This window comes from Aspergillus novofumigatus, assembly GCF_002847465.1.
Source record: "Aspergillus novofumigatus IBT 16806 chromosome Unknown P174scaffold_8, whole genome shotgun sequence".
Classification (NCBI taxonomy): Eukaryota; Fungi; Ascomycota; class Eurotiomycetes; order Eurotiales; family Aspergillaceae; genus Aspergillus; species Aspergillus novofumigatus.
Window position 1 is genome coordinate 1,537,630 of NW_020194281.1, and position 15,585 is coordinate 1,553,214.

Sequence of the window (15,585 nt, forward strand, 5' to 3'; positions counted from 1 at the left end):
GGGGGCCAAAGCCTGAGGTTTTTCGCCTTCGGAGTTTATTTCAACCCGACTTTCCCTTTTGGGGTTAGCCTAGATCCTGGTGTCACCTCTCCACCTCTGATTGGCTTCCAATGTTTCACAGCCGGCTGATCATTCGCCGGACTAGGCAAAGCGTCAAAGCTTGTGCCAGGCTAAGCAGGGATGCCGAGCTGAGATAATCAAAGATCGCGCCAATCACAGCTTGACGGGTAAATTCCGAACGTGGGAAATTGGCAGTGGCGGGTAAGGAGGACCAAGAGTTCAAGACTATTGAGTGTGCTGCACTCTCATTGCTGAGGTCTCTCTTTTGGGCCTTTTGAGGACCCGTTCATGCATGAAATCCTCTATGAGATCTCGGTCCTGGTTCGGTGAAATCCGTATGGGATGCATCAGGCCACCCCTGTTTATTTCCACCAAGTGTCGATTCCATTTATCTTCCTTCATCCCCCTGTAATTTCCACGAGTGGCTCGTATCGGGCAGGAAGGATCGTCATGGCCTCCAGTTTGAAATTATCCGGGGTCGCCTTCTTGGCTTTGCTGGGCTCTACTGTTGTCGCAGGGAAGGACAATTGCTCGGCTTGCAGCTTGAGTCACTTCAATGCGACGGTTGGAGGACGCGTGCAGCCTCTCACTCCCTTTTCTTTGCCCTGCTTCTCCAACTACAATGGCATCCCGGTGGCTCGCGACGCTGTTGCCTGCGCTGCTATTCAGGCCAACTACAGCGATCCGTGGCTGCGAACCAACTCTCCCAATGGCTACATGAACAACCAGGATGAGATGTGGTCGTCGGATCCCAGCGATCAGTGCCTACTCGACAGTAGCGATCCCACTGATCCCCTGGCGTTCGTGAATGCCACCTGCCGGCAGGGTAACATGCCCTCGCACTATCTCGAGGTACACAGCGCCAAGGACGTGACCGAGGCGTTCCGGTACTCAAACTGCTCCGGCCAGCGGCTGGTCATCAAGAACAGCGGCCATGACTATCTCACTCGGAGCAGTGGCCGTGGCACCCTGTCCCTGTGGACTCGCAACCTGAGGTCCATGCTCTACGACCCTGCCTTTGTTCCCCGTGGCTGCAACAAGACCGGTCTCAAGTACAATGCCATCACCGTCGGCGCCGGAGTCAACTTCGACGAGGCGTACGCCTTTGCGCAGCAGCACAACGTCACCATCTTGGGCGGCTACTCACCCACCGTCGGTGTCTCGGGCGGTTGGGTCCTAAACGGCGGCCACTCGATCCTCAGCCCCGTGTACGGGCTCGGAGTCGACCGCGTCCTGGAGTTCAAGGTCGTCACGCCAGACGGCGTCTACCGCACCGCCAACGAGTACCAGAACGCCGATCTCTTCTGGGCCCTCCGCGGCGGCGGCGGCGGCACTTTTGGCGTCGTGCTCGAAAGCACCCACCGCGTCGAGCCTGCCATCCGCTTTGTGGCCGCCAACATCAAATTCCCCAGCTCCTCCTCCAACATGCTCCCCTTCATGGACATTGTCGTTAATAATACGTTGAAATGGGCCCAGGAAGGCTGGGGCGGCCACATCACCGGCAACACACTCGTCAACGTCTCTCCCTTGCTCACCGTCGAGCAAGCCAAAGCCTCCCTCGCCGAGGTCATCGCCTACGCCGAGGCCAACGGCGGCTCCGCCTCCATCGAAGAGTTCACATCGTGGTACCCTTTCTACGAGAAGTACGTGACCACCAGCTCCGTTGCCGTCGGCGTCACCCGCTTCCCCGGTAGCCGACTGATCCCGCGCTCTGTCTTCGAGACGGCCGAGGGCCGCGCCAACCTTATGGACTTCTTTGCGCTCCTTCAGTCGATGGGCCAGACACCGTATATCCCTGTTGTTGGGCCGGTGCTGTACAACTACACGGAGGGGTCGACGAGCGCGGCTCCCGCCTGGCGGCAGGCCGTCTGGGAGTTGGGCTCCGGGACAGCGTGGGCGTGGAATAGCACGCTGCCGACGCGGAAGCTGAAGATCGCGGGGATCCAGAACATGACGGCTGTGATTGAGGGGATTACGCCGGGCAGCGGGCGTACAGCAACGAGGCGAACCCATTTACGATCAACTGGCGCGAGGCGTGGTGGGGCAACAACTACGAGAGGTTGCTCAGCGTGAAGAACAAGTATGATCCTCGGGGATTGTTGAGTTGCTGGAAGTGTATTGGGTGGGAGGAGTCTGATGCTGCTACCTCGCCTTTTGCCGCATTTGTCTGAGACAGCCTTGGTATATTTGTCTAATTGTATATACGTAGTATGTCAGAGAGGACTGTAATATAATAGAGTAGTGATATTGCATCTTGCATTCCTGAACTCCCCTAATACACTGCATACTTAGATTGAGATATGTAGTGACAGTCATAACCAACCTGTCTAGCACGTGTTGCCGGAGTCCATACCTGATATAATGTAGTGCAGACTCGTCAGAATCAAGAAAACGGATTCAGTATGCACTAATGCACGTTTATATTGCCTTGCAGAATCCGGTCTGGGACCCAATAGACCAGCCATTGAAGCACACACGTGAGAATTGTGGAATCTGAGGCCGTCTTCAGACAACATAATAAGAGAATAGCTTCAAAAGATAGCGATTGAATGGTGGATTTGACTGCCCGCGGCCGTTTGACGGATGTAGTCCAGTTAGCACCGTCTGTCACATGTCAGTGAGCTGACTATTTGAGATATGGTTTCACTATGCACAAGTCCATCAGCACATTCTTCTGTATCTTGACCTCGTACAGACCCGGCTCGGTGGTTTTATCAGGAATAGTTCACCATACAACTCGGCATCTTTAGCTAATGCCGTAGCATGAACACTTGCCGGTGCCTGCAGGAAGTTGCACCAATATCACAGTAGTGTAACGGGCACATGGTGCAATATGTCCCCTGAAGCCTTCTTCCTCGGTGTCTCGCTGTTTCGGTGATTTTGGTCTGAGTGACAAGATATATAAAGGGCTTGCTTCGGTCCTCTCAATACAGTACATAAACGCTCAGCCCCCCTCAGAAAGTCCTGTATTGCATCCTTCCTGTCAAAATGGCTCGCTTTCTTGCCGCAGCAGCCTGTCTGTCTGTGATTGCTTCCGCTCATCCACTGTCGGCCAGGCTGTATCCTACCGTTCTACGCAGAGATACCACTGCCGCCAGCATTGAGCCTGTGTCAGCAATCTCTCTCTACTACCAAGCAGTCAATTCAAACTCTATTGGCGCTCTCGTCCAAGCCGACTTGCAGCTCCCCTCCATTGTCCTCGAAGACGTCAATGACTTGTCAAGCGTGACCTGCTCCTCCGAGAGCGTGACGGTGACGTTCAATTCCACCACCACCTTCAACAAAGCATACTCTTCCTGGCCTCGTGCCGACCTCCTCGTCGTCACCAACCACCTAGGCAACTGCGACGCAGAAGCCGAGCGCGGAATCTACCACGCGACATCTCTCCTCTTCAACCCCTCAACCCTAACCATCACCGCCTCCACAAGCAAGACCAACCTCCAAGACCAAGCCAAAACCGTCACCATCGCCTTCGGGCACCCCGTCCCATCCCACCACAAGCGCGAACTCACCACCAGCATCGACCTCGCCTGGTCAGGCGACCTCATCCGCACCACCGCGCTAACCATCCACGCCAACCACGCCACCCTCGACGCCGCAATCACCATCGACGGGATCATCGCGTACAACGTCGAGACCAAAACCGCCACAACCCTCGGGCTCGACATCGCCGTCGCGCTGGACGCGGCGCTCGGCCTCTCCGTCTCGGCCGCAGGCTCCTTCCTGCGCCACGCCTACACCTACAAATGGAGTCCCGTCGAAGCGGCCGGCTTCTCCATCCCCGGCATCCTAACCGTGGGACCGACGCTCGATCTCAACGTCGGGGTGGACATGGGGATGAACGGCACGGCAGAGGTCAGAAGTAACATGAGCGTGGCGACGAACGGGCTCTTCCATCTCGATCTACTCAACATGACTGATAGCACTGCGCGGAGCGTCGCGCCAACAGTGACGACAACATCAACGATGGACACCGCGTCAGATATGCAGCTTGATCCGTTCGTAGGGGCGGAGGTGGGCGTGACGGTAAATCTCTTCGAGGGGCTGCTTGATTTGTCGTCTGGATTGGTGGCGCGAGCGATGGTCGTGAATGTGTTTAATGTCGATGCCGAGATGGTGGTTGGGGATGATGGGAATGTCACGCTGGTTCACCCTCCGGCGGATGGGAGTGGGGCTGTGAGAATGGGTATTGGTTTACGAGCGACTTTTGGTTTAATGTCACGGCGAGGATGACGGCGCTGTTCACGATGGATTTGTATCATCTTGATATGCCTATGGTGCAGACTGAGTGTATTGCCTTTTAGTGCCGCAGCCTTTGTCATTAAGGTATTCAGAGTGAAGATGTAAAGTTGCAAACCGTTTCCCTCTCCTAAACTCAGCAATCTGACTTCAATACCCAGTAGTTGGTTGGCTATGTTTATCACCTCGTGGACATATATATACAAATATATATGACATGAAACACTAGATGGGGGTGGTAGTCTTGCATAATCCGCGAGGTAAAACCCCTATATGATTGAGCGCATTACCATCATAAGACGTCCAATACCGAGATTAATCAATCCAGCATGGTCTCAAATGCAATCATCCCCTCCCCTTATTCCTCCATATGAAGTCACTGACACTTAAAGTTTGAGACAGGCTACAGATTTTCGTTTCTGTTTCGGGAAAGGAATACGAGGTACGAGGTATCCACATTGCTCTCCAAACAAATATATAGTGTATAGACTACCAGCCAACTTAAGGACGGTGAACAGCATAGACACTATCGCTCGGTCTGCAAGAAAGCTCTCTTTTTACCACGGCAAGTATCCGTCTATCGCGATGATAAAGGCACTCTACTTCCTGTTGGCCATGTCTGCCCTGACTTGTGCCAGCCGCCCCAACTGCTCTGTTCAGCACGATTTGGCGCCGGCACCGAGTAACCAGGCTACTCCCTCGAATGTTAACTGCGGCGCAGAGTTGGAGTGCCGCTGTGGAATGCCACAGTTCCTGACACTGCCTCATGCGAACATTACACGTCCGTCGCAAGCTAAGCAATGCGCCAACTACAGTAAGTTCTAGTTTCAGTCCGGACAAAAACGAAAAAGTATGCATGAGGTCTCCAACTGACATGCTTGCACCAAAGAACTGATCGACGCTCGCGGCACGGCCGAACCGCAAGGCGTTTCCACCATGTTCTATCTCATGATCCAGAACATCCTTGCCAACGTGACTGGCGGCGTCAGCCTACCCGTGGAGTATCCCGCAGCAGCCAGCCAAAACACCAGCAGCGGCGAGAAGTTTGTGGTGGACACCATCGCCCACGGACTCCGGCACTGTCCGCACCAGAAGTACGCTCTATTCGGGTATTCTCAAGGCGCAACCTTGATGCTTAACGTGCTCCGCCAACTGAGTCCTCCGGCCCTTGAATCGATCAAATCGGTTGTTCTTGTCGGCAACCCGTACCGTATGCCCGGGAAGAGTTCCAATGTGAACGCTACTGCGCAGCACGACGAGAGAGCCTCGGTAGGAATGTTTGCGGAGCAGGCTATTGCCAGTAACAGGACGATTCCTCAGCTCTCAAAGGAGATGGACCAGAGTGGGAAGGTGCTTGATTATTGTCTTGCAGTGAGTATTCAGTCGATATCCTTGTTCATTTTACTAGCTAATCTTTTCTGCCTCCTCATCTTTATTCAGGACGACTTTGTTTGTGCACCCAACCCTGCCTGCTCCTGCCAGATCCCAGCCGGTCACCTGTCCTACGGCCTGGTTGATACCGTTCAGCAGACTGCCTTTGAGCATGTGGTTGGTCGTCTCTAAGTTGAGTGGACGATCGAGGAAATCCAGCACATAAACAGATAGATATTATTATACTCCATCTAATCATTTTTTGAATTATTGTTGTCGGCAATCACACAACGATTATATATATATATATAATAATCAACTGGTTTTGCATACATCTTGTGGTTGCTCTGAGGTGGATCATCTAGGGTCAGAAAAGCACAAGACTCACGCTTCAGAAGTCCAGCCCTACTCTAATTAGTCCACGGATACAGACAAGACTCCTAGTATTGCCTTTCTACTCTTGTATATGTAGATATTCAGTCCATATGCTCGGAGCCGAAGTGTGGCGGTGGCCAATGGATGTGGCACAGTAGATAGGTGATACTGTGGTCAGCTGATGTCACCTGATCGAGAAAAAAAGTCTCGACTGTGGAAGCGAGGAAGTTCCATGGCTCAGTCAATGACGTAATCTTCGCATTCTGAAGGGAGCCCGCCCATGACAAACCCTGCCCTACCGCTATTCCTCTTCCGGATGGCTGAGTGGATCTTCCCAAACAGGAAGGATAGACGAATACAGATTCTTTGGATGAAAACAAGTCAGTACTCAGTAGTCAGTGCCCCGGGGTATTAGCATTCACATTTGTTATTCAAATAATATATACTGTCCTTTTCTACTGTTCCTTGACCCAATGTCTAGTAATATACATCATAGACTAAACGGATTAACAGCCACAAAAGTCATTTCCTCCTTGGTCAAGTGCCTGAAAGCTTGGTGCCCGGCGTTGAGCGAACCAGCATTAGCAATCAACGCCACTGACGATTCTCGGCTCAGCCGGTTTCTCTTCTCTCTCTTTTTACTTTCGTTCCTCAGCCTTTGCCGAGGCCGAGCCGTCTCGGTCGGCGTCATTTCAGCTTTTTGTTGGGTTGGCTTGTAAATAACCTGTTGGGCAGAGGTGAATAGCCTTTGTAGACACACCATGAATACATCATTTGATAGTATGATAGTATACTCCAGATACTCCGCAGTATACTAATGTATGTATTCACCGGTGAACTGAAAAGGAATGGCAACCCCTCATTCTCCAGGTGACTGTTGAATGTCTCCAGCTGGGGATTCCGTCCTCTTCCGGGAGCAGGAGTACGGAGTAGAAATTTGCCGAGACTCTGGAGATGTGGGTGGGTGTGGGTGTCTTAGTTTCACTATATGCGCGGGACACCCGGAATCAGTAATGATGGATGCTATTCCCTGACAATCATTACTACATGTCGTCTTCGGTCGATGCTCTGTAGAGGTAGAGTAATTGGCATACATCATCGTAGTACAGTCCCTGTCATTGCGTCCGTCTCATTTGACGAACCATTCCTGTCCATCGTGGCGCCGCCATGGCATTCTTACTAAGACCCTGAACCAGTGGCGTCCGACAGAATCTTCTACGAACAATGGCCGGTCTCGTCCAGCCGTGGATCCCGAAGTTCTACCTGTACTTCACTCTGACTGGCCATTTCACTCTCTTCTCTTCCAATCATAATCACGGATCATGCAGACCCGAAGCTGACGGCTTCTGTGCTATCCCCGTGCCGACTATCGTCATCTCCAGCGGGATGCCTGTCCTCCCCACACTCTGTCTTGTCCCTCCGACTGTGTACCTGTGGATCTCTTCTCTGATTTTTGTTCGTCCAGCGCAGGGGAGTTGACAAATATAAATAAGCCGTTGCCTCGCTCTGATCGTTTCCTCTTTTCTTCCTCGTCCGGGTTTTATCTCCTCCCTTCCTCCACTATCTCCCCCCCCCTTCTTCCTCCTCCTATGGTCATTACATTATAGTATACCCTCTATAGACCAAGAATAAACATGGGTGTCGAGACAGAAACCCACCATGGGGAATCCATCACCCCCGCCCCCCAGCCTCAATACTCCAGCTCCGACTCGGTGGCTGCTGAGAAGCCCCTCGATCTCGGAGTCAACACCCCGATCCCCCGTCTGACCCTTCGGTCCGCTATCATGGGCCTGTTCGTCTCCATGGGAGGTCTGCTGTTCGGTTACGACACTGGCCAGATCTCCGGTTTCCAGGAGATGAACAACTATCTGCACCGGTATGGTGAATACAGCAACGGCGAGTACCACTTCAGCCACGTTCGCTCCGGTCTCATTGTCGGTCTGTTGTCCATCGGTACCCTTATCGGTGCTCTGGTCGGAGCTCCCATTGCCGACAGACTGGGCCGCAAGTGGTCCATCACCTTGTGGAACATCATCCTGATCGTCGGTATCATTGTCCAAATCACCTCTCCTGCCGGGCACTGGTGGCAGATGGTCATCGGCCGTTGGGTGACTGGTCTGGGTGTCGGTGGCTGCTCGCTGCTGGTCCCCATGTACCAGGGTGAGAGTGCTCCGCGTCACGTCCGTGGTGCCATGATCAGCTGCTACCAGCTGTTCGTGACGCTGGGTATCTTCGTGGCCTACCTGATCAACCTGGGAACCGAGAGCATGGACGGCACCGCCCAGTGGCGCATCACCCTCGGCCTGACCGTCGTTTTCGCCCTGGTCTTGGGCGGCGGCATGGCCTTCTTCCCCGAATCCCCTCGCTTCGAGTACCGTCACGGTAAGATCGACAGTGCCCGTCGCACCATGGCCAAGCTGTACGGTGTGCCCGAGAACCACCGCGTCATCGTCCAGGAACTCTACGAGATCCAGAAGCAGCTCGACGCCGAGTCCGGAGTACAGGTGTGGCACGAGTTCTTGACCGGCCCGCGCATGCTCTACCGTGTCGCCCTGGGCATGCTCCTGCAGTGCCTGCAGCAGCTCACCGGCGCCAACTACTTCTTCTACTACGGAACCACCATCTTCCAAGGCGCCGGTCTCTCCAACAGCTTCGTCACCTCCGTCATCCTCGGTGCCGTCAACTTCGTCACCACCTTTGGCGGTCTGTACGTGGTTGAGAACTTTGGCCGCCGCAAGTCCCTCATCTTCGGCGCCGGCTTCATGTTCCTCATGTTCATGATTTTCGCGTCTATCGGCCACTTTATGCTTGATGTTAACGACCCCACCAACACCCCCGACGTCGGCAAGGGCATGATCGTCCTCGCCTGCTTCTTCATTGCGTACGTCCCCCTCCCTCTTTTTTTTTTTCATATCTGCATCACAAACTAACTAAGTTATTAGTGCCTTCGCAATGACCTGGGGTCCCATGGTCTGGGCCATCGTCGCCGAGCTCTTCCCCTCCAAGTACCGCGCCAAGGGCATGGCCCTCGCCACCGCTTCCAACTGGCTCTGGAACTTCCTGCTGAGCTTCTTCACCCCCTTCATCACCGGCGCCATCGACTTCGCCTACGGCTATGTCTTCGCAGGCTGTCTGCTCGTCGCCGCCTTCGTCGTCTACTTCTGCGTTATTGAAGGCAAGGGCCGCACGCTCGAGGAGATCGACTGGATGTATGTGAACCATGTGGCGCCGTGGCAGAGCAGCAAGTTTGAGATTCCGCAGTCGGAGTGGGAGGAGGGACCAGGTGCGCAGACCCGGAAGGAGGAGCAGGCGTTCCATGCGGAGATTGCCTAGTTTTTTGTGTTCCCTTGGAGTTGGGGTTCGTGTTTACTACACTTGCATATAGATTTGCTTCTTGGATGATACGATACCATGATGAATATATCAATAGACTTTGTTCTCTTCATACTGGGTCTGTGTAACCTGTGTCAGTAGAATATACTAGCTATCTGCCATTCAAGAGTATCGGGTACTAAGAACTCTTGACTGTACCTCGTACTTCGACAAGCGAATGGAGGATTTTTCTTCTTTGATGTGCTGGTCTCTGACATGATGCCAAAGCCGAACCTCCACAGCTGACAGCTTTTTCAAGAATTGTCCTAGCCGTTCAAGTCAGCCGTCGAGATATATTGGGTGAAGAAAAGTTATTATAAGGTGCATAGCATGATTTAGCTCACTAACGCCAGCAGGAACAAGTTGCCAAGAACGACTCTAAGCAAATAGCTATTAGTTGAATGGACTTCAAATGTTGGGTTTTGACCGCACTTCCAAGAAGATTTCCAATTACTTCATTCCGCAGCAACTTGATTTTAGCTAGAGTGGTGCACCTCCGGGCATTTGACAAGCAGGTTCGAGAACTTCCGAGAAATAGAAGCGCAGAATCCATTGCCTCTTGTGAGATTGTTCGGTCGAAGTGATATTGACCGCCATGCTGCAGACGGCTGGACTCGCGAATGAAGTGACTATTGCCTGAAGGAGTAATGATCGGTTATAGTCCGTGCCCAAAGTGCATTTCTCCTCTCTTCGATACCAACCAGAGCTGTTACGATTTCTACACACGTCCATTTAAGATTTTTCTACAATCCTCCGCTCTTTCCGTCCAATAGAAGGACCATGACACGTCACTAAGCTTGGGCGTAATTTGCCTCGACCGCCGCAGGACCGGCTCCCTCGTATTCCCCTCGCTGGTTGCTTTAGTGTCGTGGGATTCATCCAACCACATCTCGCAGTTGGATACGAGTCATGCCGCTTGGTGTGATAACTTCACGATGCCCAGACTTCGTCACTCGTATCGCATGAGGCTGATCTATTCCTGGCTGCTCTCCGCATCATTAAGGTTTGAGGCGTTCAGGCACCGTGCTATATAAGGCGGCTCGTTTACCCACCTTCCTCTCGCCCTTTGTCAGCCAGGTCACTCGCTTTAATTGCCCAATCCCCATCACTCGTTGACCAGTTATCTCGATCTTTACAATGTACAAACTCCTCACTGCTTCTCTCCTGGCCACCGCCGCCCTTGCGGCTGGCCACAACGGTCTCATTGCCCGCCAGGTTTCCAGCTGTGAATCGCACATTGGCTACAAGACCTGCAAGTCTTCCTGCATTCCCGTCACCTACAGCTGCTGCGATATTGGCGAGGGCGGCTGCGAGCCAGGCACCTACTGCACCGACGACGGCTGCTGCCCCATCGGGGAGATCTGTAGTGGACCTGGTGGTACCGTGACTGGAACGTTGACCGATACCATCACCAACACCTTGACCAACACTCTTACCAGTACTCTGACAAACACCCTCACCGAGACCGCGACGCCTACTACTACTGAGGAAACCACTTCCACTTCTACCTCTACTTCTACTTCTACTTCTACTTCCACCTCGACCTCGACCACTACATCTCGTCCCGTCATCCCCACCCAGCCCACGGTCACCTCTCCAAGCGGGACCCCGTCGCCCTCCGGCTCCTCCACCGCCAGTCCTTCCCTCCCTCTGTTCACTGGCGCTGCGTCGCGCCTGAACGCCGGCATGGGTGCTGTGGCTGGTCTGATCGCGGGAGCTGCTCTCCTGTAATCCTCACAGGAGCCTACGCCTTTACGAAGCAGTTCTAGTTAGCAGATGTGTCGAATTGCAAGAGATTGTCTTTGCTATGTACTGCTACTGCAACGACTTATAGCCTAATCCTAATTGAATGCGTGTGCTATTCATCGTCTTCTGCTCTGTGAATGAATAAAATGTGATATATTGAAAGTCAGTCCTTAGAGCAACAAAGTCTAGACGTTTCATACCCTTCAATCTCCAATTTAGGGCCTGCGATATGCTCACGTCGACTGCTATCCCATTCTGACAGGTTCTGTCTAACGCTGTCCGTATACAGAGATCTCTTCGCATGAATGATGAGGGTTAACCACTACGCTAGCAAGACGCATTTGTATGACCTGAGGGAAAGGAAGGAGAAGAGCTATTATTGTCGGTGGTCAACCATTGCTACAGTTGATTTACAAGACAACACAAGACCTCGGACGAGAAAGTGAAAAGCTATATGGATATGGGGTAAAAAACACATCTCTTGAGCTATAGCAGATACATCTTATACCATAAGGGCTAGAGCCTGACTTCCGTCGACCAATTATCAGTCACCGAGTATGACAACGATGCCCATCTCACAGTTCACATCACATTGACCATCCCAATCCATACACCATACCAAACTGTGCGATTGCCGAGAGAAGGAGATACTACTTCTCTCCCGCCCCAGCCTCATACTCCGGATCCTGCTCACCACTTCGACACTCAGCCCTAGCGCAGCTAAAAGAACAGAGTACCATACTCACCTCACACGACGATCCCAAAGTCTACTCAAGTCCCCAACGGGCAGCCTAACAGGGAACCCCACCGAATCAAACAGCTGTGCCACGAGGAGATAGAAACCCAGCATGCTCGCCACGAACAGCGACGCACCGGCTGCCTATACATACCGTCAGCATTAGCCATGCACATCACTGGCTGTGAGAGGAGGGACGTACCACAATCAACCGATTACCCACGAAAGCATCCGCAACCGCCAGACGCCAATATGCCCCAGACAAGAAAGCGAAAACGAGAGTAAGCGTCATGAAGATTGCGACGTAGACTGCATTGGTACGGGTCGCGCAGATGAGGAAGATGAGCATTAGGACACCCATCCAGATGAATAGAAAGGCTGGTTCCGTTAGAATATATTCCGTTGGAGGAGGGCGGGGGTGGTGCGAACCGTATGTATTCAGAAAGTCTGGACTGCTGAGGCCGGCTACTGTGTCGGTGGCAGAGGTTGAGTAGGGGCTAGGTACCAGCACTGTTAGTAGCAAGGGTATGAAAAAGGGAGGGGACGAACCTGCGGCGTTGAAGGCGGGAGTCATGGTGCAGCCGAATGCGAACCAGAACGCTCCTGTTTCTGTCAATCATCTGCTTCATCTCTTCGGGACACCCACGAACCAATTGTGCCAAAGACAACGCAGGGAAAGGTGTTGCCGAGGGTAAACTCGAGAATACTAGTCAAGACAAGCAGTCCGCCTCCGAGGAAGATGGTCGGACCACTAGAGGTAGATATCAGCGATGTATCCTTCAACCTTCGGACATTGATTGGCCTTACGTGAACGCAATTCCCGCTCCGGTAGCACCTCTCCATCCCATAAGGCAGCAAGACAGAGGCGTGGTGGTAATGACAAATCCGCCAAGGGCCCTGATCTGTCAGTTCAACTGTACTCTGTCCTCAAGAGTTTGGATAAGTACAAAGGAGTAGGATTGCCCATCTGCTTCGAGAGCATGCCCTGGCGCTGGGTCAGGGGGCTCAGGTACAGCTTTTCGAACTGCTCGGCGGATAGGGTGACAGATGTAGGAATTGTCGTTAGAGACGGCATGGCTGTGTCGTCCTGAGGCGAGGGCTTTGCCTGATGATCCTTGAGCCCCGTCTCAGTGTCCATTGTGCCTGACAGTCAATCTGGATGTTAAGCTATGTGGCAAATGAGATAGAAGTTGGGGAAATCTGGGGATAGACTCAAAACCGGAGTAAGGACAAGACCGGGTCTTATATCAGCTTCTCCTGATACAAACCTTTCAGCAAAGGCTTCCCCATAATGCTCCCTATCCCGGTCGAGCGGAGTACTATGATCAGCACGAATATAATTTCCTTTTTGGGAAAGATCCGGGGAAGCGGAGTAGGAAGGAAGTCTAGCCCAGCCCTTCATAGATGTGGCTGTAGCCTGGGATCATCATTCGTAGGACAATATGCACTGGATCTCTAGTCAGAGAGGAACCCACTTGTGCGATACTACTGGGCAGGGGTGAGAAACACTGGATACAGGGATACCCGTGTCTGGAACTGTGGATTATCTGAATCCGAGATCAGGGAGTACTGTTGATACCGACAGTAGTCTACTCAATTCCCGAAAGGCATAACTCTTGGCATTGGAGTATTTCCACAATCAACAATGGTTTGTTTCTTGAACAGCGAGGCATGGATTGTCGTTTGACGGATTTATACTACGGATCGTACGGACAAGACTAAAAAAGTACAAAATGCCACATAAATCATAAATAAACTATTACCATTCAACACTCTAATACTCTAAGCACCCTTGATACGAGCGTGCACAGTCTTGACCTGCGTGTAGTTGTCCAGGGCGTACGATCCCAGCTCCCGGCCCAAACCGGATTCCTTGAAGCCGCCGAATGGCATCTGGGCAAGGAAGGTGTTGTAGTTGTTGATCCACACAGTTCTGCAATAGTCAGTAAAATGCTAAACATGCGGAAGGTCGGGACATACCCAGCTCTGATAGCATTGGATACCCGGATGGCTGTATTGAGATTGGTAGTGTGAACAGCAGCCGCCAGTCCTAATCCAGTCAGCAGGGAATGATAGAGAGGCAAAAGGCAGACTCACCGTAGTTGGTATTGTTAGCAATCTCGATAGCCTCCTCCTCGGAGCTAAACTTCTGCACTGTACAAACAGGGCCAAAGATCTCCTCCTTGACGATCTTCATGTCCTCACGCACATCCGCGAAAATGGTAGGCTGGATGTAGTACCCCTTTTCGCCGTGGCGCGCTCCACCAGTAATAACCGTGGCACCCGCCTTCTTGCCCTCATCGATGTATCCCATGATCCGGTCAAACTGCACCTGAGAGACCTGGGGACCTTGGAAAGTCTCCGGGTGGAACGGGTCCCCGACCTTGTTCTCCTCCGCGCGCTGCTTGAAGAGCGCCAGGAATTTCTCGTAGATGGATTCATGAACGAGGACGCGCGATCCGGCGGCGCAGCATTGCCCGTGGTTGAAGTAGATACCCAGGTTCACGTATTGGATCGCGTCGTCTAGATCAGCGTCGGGGAAGACGATGTTGGGAGACTTGCCGCCCAGCTCGAGGGTGACTTTCTTCAGGTTGCTCTTTGCCGCTACCTGGAGAATCTGGCGGCCGACCAGCGTCGAGCCGGTGAATGCCACCTTGTCGATATCCATATGGGCTGCGATGGCGGCGCCAGCCACGCGTCCGAATCCAGAGATGATGTTGATGACACCAGGTGGGAAGCCGGCCTCCTTGACCAGTTTGGCGACGTACAGCGCTGAAAGCGGCGTTTGCTCGGCAGTCTTGAGGACAACTGTATTGCCGGTGGAAATGGCGGGCCCGATCTTCCACGCCCACATGAGCAGCGGGAAATTCCATGGGATGATCTGGCCGCAGACTCCAACCGGCTCGTGACGGGTGTACGTCAGACTGCCAGGGTTGGTATCGATCGTTTGGCCAACGATCTTGTCGGCCCAGCCGCCGTAGTACCGGATGCAGTTTGCAGAGAGAGCGACATCTCCCTTGGCAATCTGGAAGGCTTTGCCATTGTCGAGAGCTTCAATTGCAGCGATGGTATCCATGTCCCGTTCGAGAAGGTCAGCAAGGCGAGTCAAAAGACGGCCGCGCTCTGAGGGGATGACGTCCTTCCATGCGCCTTTGAAGGCTTTGCGGGCGGCTTCGACGGCAATGTCAACATCTTTTTCGGTGGCCTCATGAACAGCCACGATGGGTTTTTCGTCATGGGGGTTGATAGTTTCAAAGGTTTTGCCCTCTACGCCCGGGATAAATTCGTTGTTGATGAACCTTTGCAGTGTTAGCCAGGAGGATGGACTATTCTTGGGTACTTGGGCACATACAGCCCTAGAGGTTGCTCATAGGTAACAGTAGGAGTGGCGATAGTCTGGAAGAGAGCCATATTGAGGACAGTCTGGAGATGCGTGAATTGAAACACAGTTGGTTGAAGTGTGAACGTGCAGAAGATATGAGGGTAGAAAGAGGGCCAGGCCTACGCTTCCATCGCTTACTCTTATAGCACAGTCCCTATTGCATATGCACCGGGCCAAGGGCAAGTAGCTAGCAAGGATGTTGACACATAGAAAGGCAAACAGTAGGATCCATGACTCCGCTTCTCCATCACTCCGCACTCCACATTTTTCATTATTCCTAACGCTAGGTTTGTGTCGGCGACTG

At 52.8% G+C, this 15,585-nt stretch overlaps 7 protein-coding genes across 7 annotated transcripts; 5 read left to right on the top strand and 2 right to left on the bottom strand.

Moving 5' to 3' along the window:
- The first annotated feature begins 421 nt into the window (after positions 1 to 421).
- P174DRAFT_445350 (FAD binding domain protein) lies at positions 422 to 2,304 on the top strand. The gene is made up of 2 exons (XM_024828316.1): positions 422 to 2,019; positions 2,046 to 2,304. The coding sequence occupies exons 1-2, from the start codon at positions 511 to 513 to the stop codon at positions 2,229 to 2,231; spliced, it is 1,695 nt and encodes a 564-aa protein (XP_024679027.1). The 5' UTR covers positions 422 to 510; the 3' UTR covers positions 2,232 to 2,304.
- Positions 2,305 to 3,047: 743 nt separating this feature from the next.
- On the top strand, positions 3,048 to 4,364 carry P174DRAFT_515529 (uncharacterized protein; the record flags this gene model as incomplete). The annotated part of the gene is made up of 2 exons (XM_024832196.1): positions 3,048 to 4,206; positions 4,230 to 4,364. Coding segments are annotated over 2 exons (1,294 nt in total), but the record flags the coding sequence as incomplete, so codon positions are not given.
- Positions 4,365 to 5,187: 823 nt separating this feature from the next.
- On the top strand, positions 5,188 to 5,862 carry P174DRAFT_497348 (alpha/beta-hydrolase; the record flags this gene model as incomplete). The annotated part of the gene is made up of 2 exons (XM_024830897.1): positions 5,188 to 5,670; positions 5,740 to 5,862. Coding segments are annotated over 2 exons (606 nt in total), but the record flags the coding sequence as incomplete, so codon positions are not given.
- Positions 5,863 to 7,611: 1,749 nt separating this feature from the next.
- P174DRAFT_445352 (sugar porter family MFS transporter) lies at positions 7,612 to 9,877 on the top strand. Its single transcript, XM_024828317.1, has 2 exons — positions 7,612 to 8,926; positions 8,988 to 9,877. The coding sequence occupies exons 1-2, from the start codon at positions 7,680 to 7,682 to the stop codon at positions 9,376 to 9,378; spliced, it is 1,638 nt and encodes a 545-aa protein (XP_024679030.1). The 5' UTR covers positions 7,612 to 7,679; the 3' UTR covers positions 9,379 to 9,877.
- A 621-nt stretch (positions 9,878 to 10,498) lies between these two features.
- Positions 10,499 to 11,254, top strand: P174DRAFT_445353 (GPI anchored serine-threonine rich protein). Its single transcript, XM_024828318.1, has one exon. The coding sequence runs from the start codon at positions 10,555 to 10,557 to the stop codon at positions 11,146 to 11,148; it is 594 nt and encodes a 197-aa protein (XP_024679031.1). The 5' UTR covers positions 10,499 to 10,554; the 3' UTR covers positions 11,149 to 11,254.
- A 467-nt stretch (positions 11,255 to 11,721) lies between these two features.
- Positions 11,722 to 13,198, bottom strand: P174DRAFT_445354 (transcriptional activator of ethanol catabolism AlcS). Its single transcript, XM_024828319.1, has 8 exons — positions 12,847 to 13,198; positions 12,707 to 12,796; positions 12,550 to 12,650; positions 12,449 to 12,502; positions 12,329 to 12,397; positions 12,102 to 12,277; positions 11,910 to 12,043; positions 11,722 to 11,859 (listed from the first exon to the last, which is right to left on the bottom strand). The coding sequence occupies exons 1-8, from the start codon at positions 13,035 to 13,037 to the stop codon at positions 11,814 to 11,816; spliced, it is 861 nt and encodes a 286-aa protein (XP_024679032.1). The 5' UTR covers positions 13,038 to 13,198; the 3' UTR covers positions 11,722 to 11,813.
- Positions 13,199 to 13,681: 483 nt separating this feature from the next.
- On the bottom strand, positions 13,682 to 15,310 carry P174DRAFT_377483 (aldehyde dehydrogenase family protein; the record flags this gene model as incomplete). Its single annotated transcript, XM_024822751.1, has 4 exons — positions 13,682 to 13,832; positions 13,880 to 13,949; positions 13,997 to 15,198; positions 15,252 to 15,310. 4 exons carry the CDS (start codon positions 15,308 to 15,310, stop codon positions 13,682 to 13,684), a joined length of 1,482 nt encoding a protein of 493 aa, XP_024679033.1.
- Between the last annotated feature and the right edge of the window lie 275 nt (positions 15,311 to 15,585).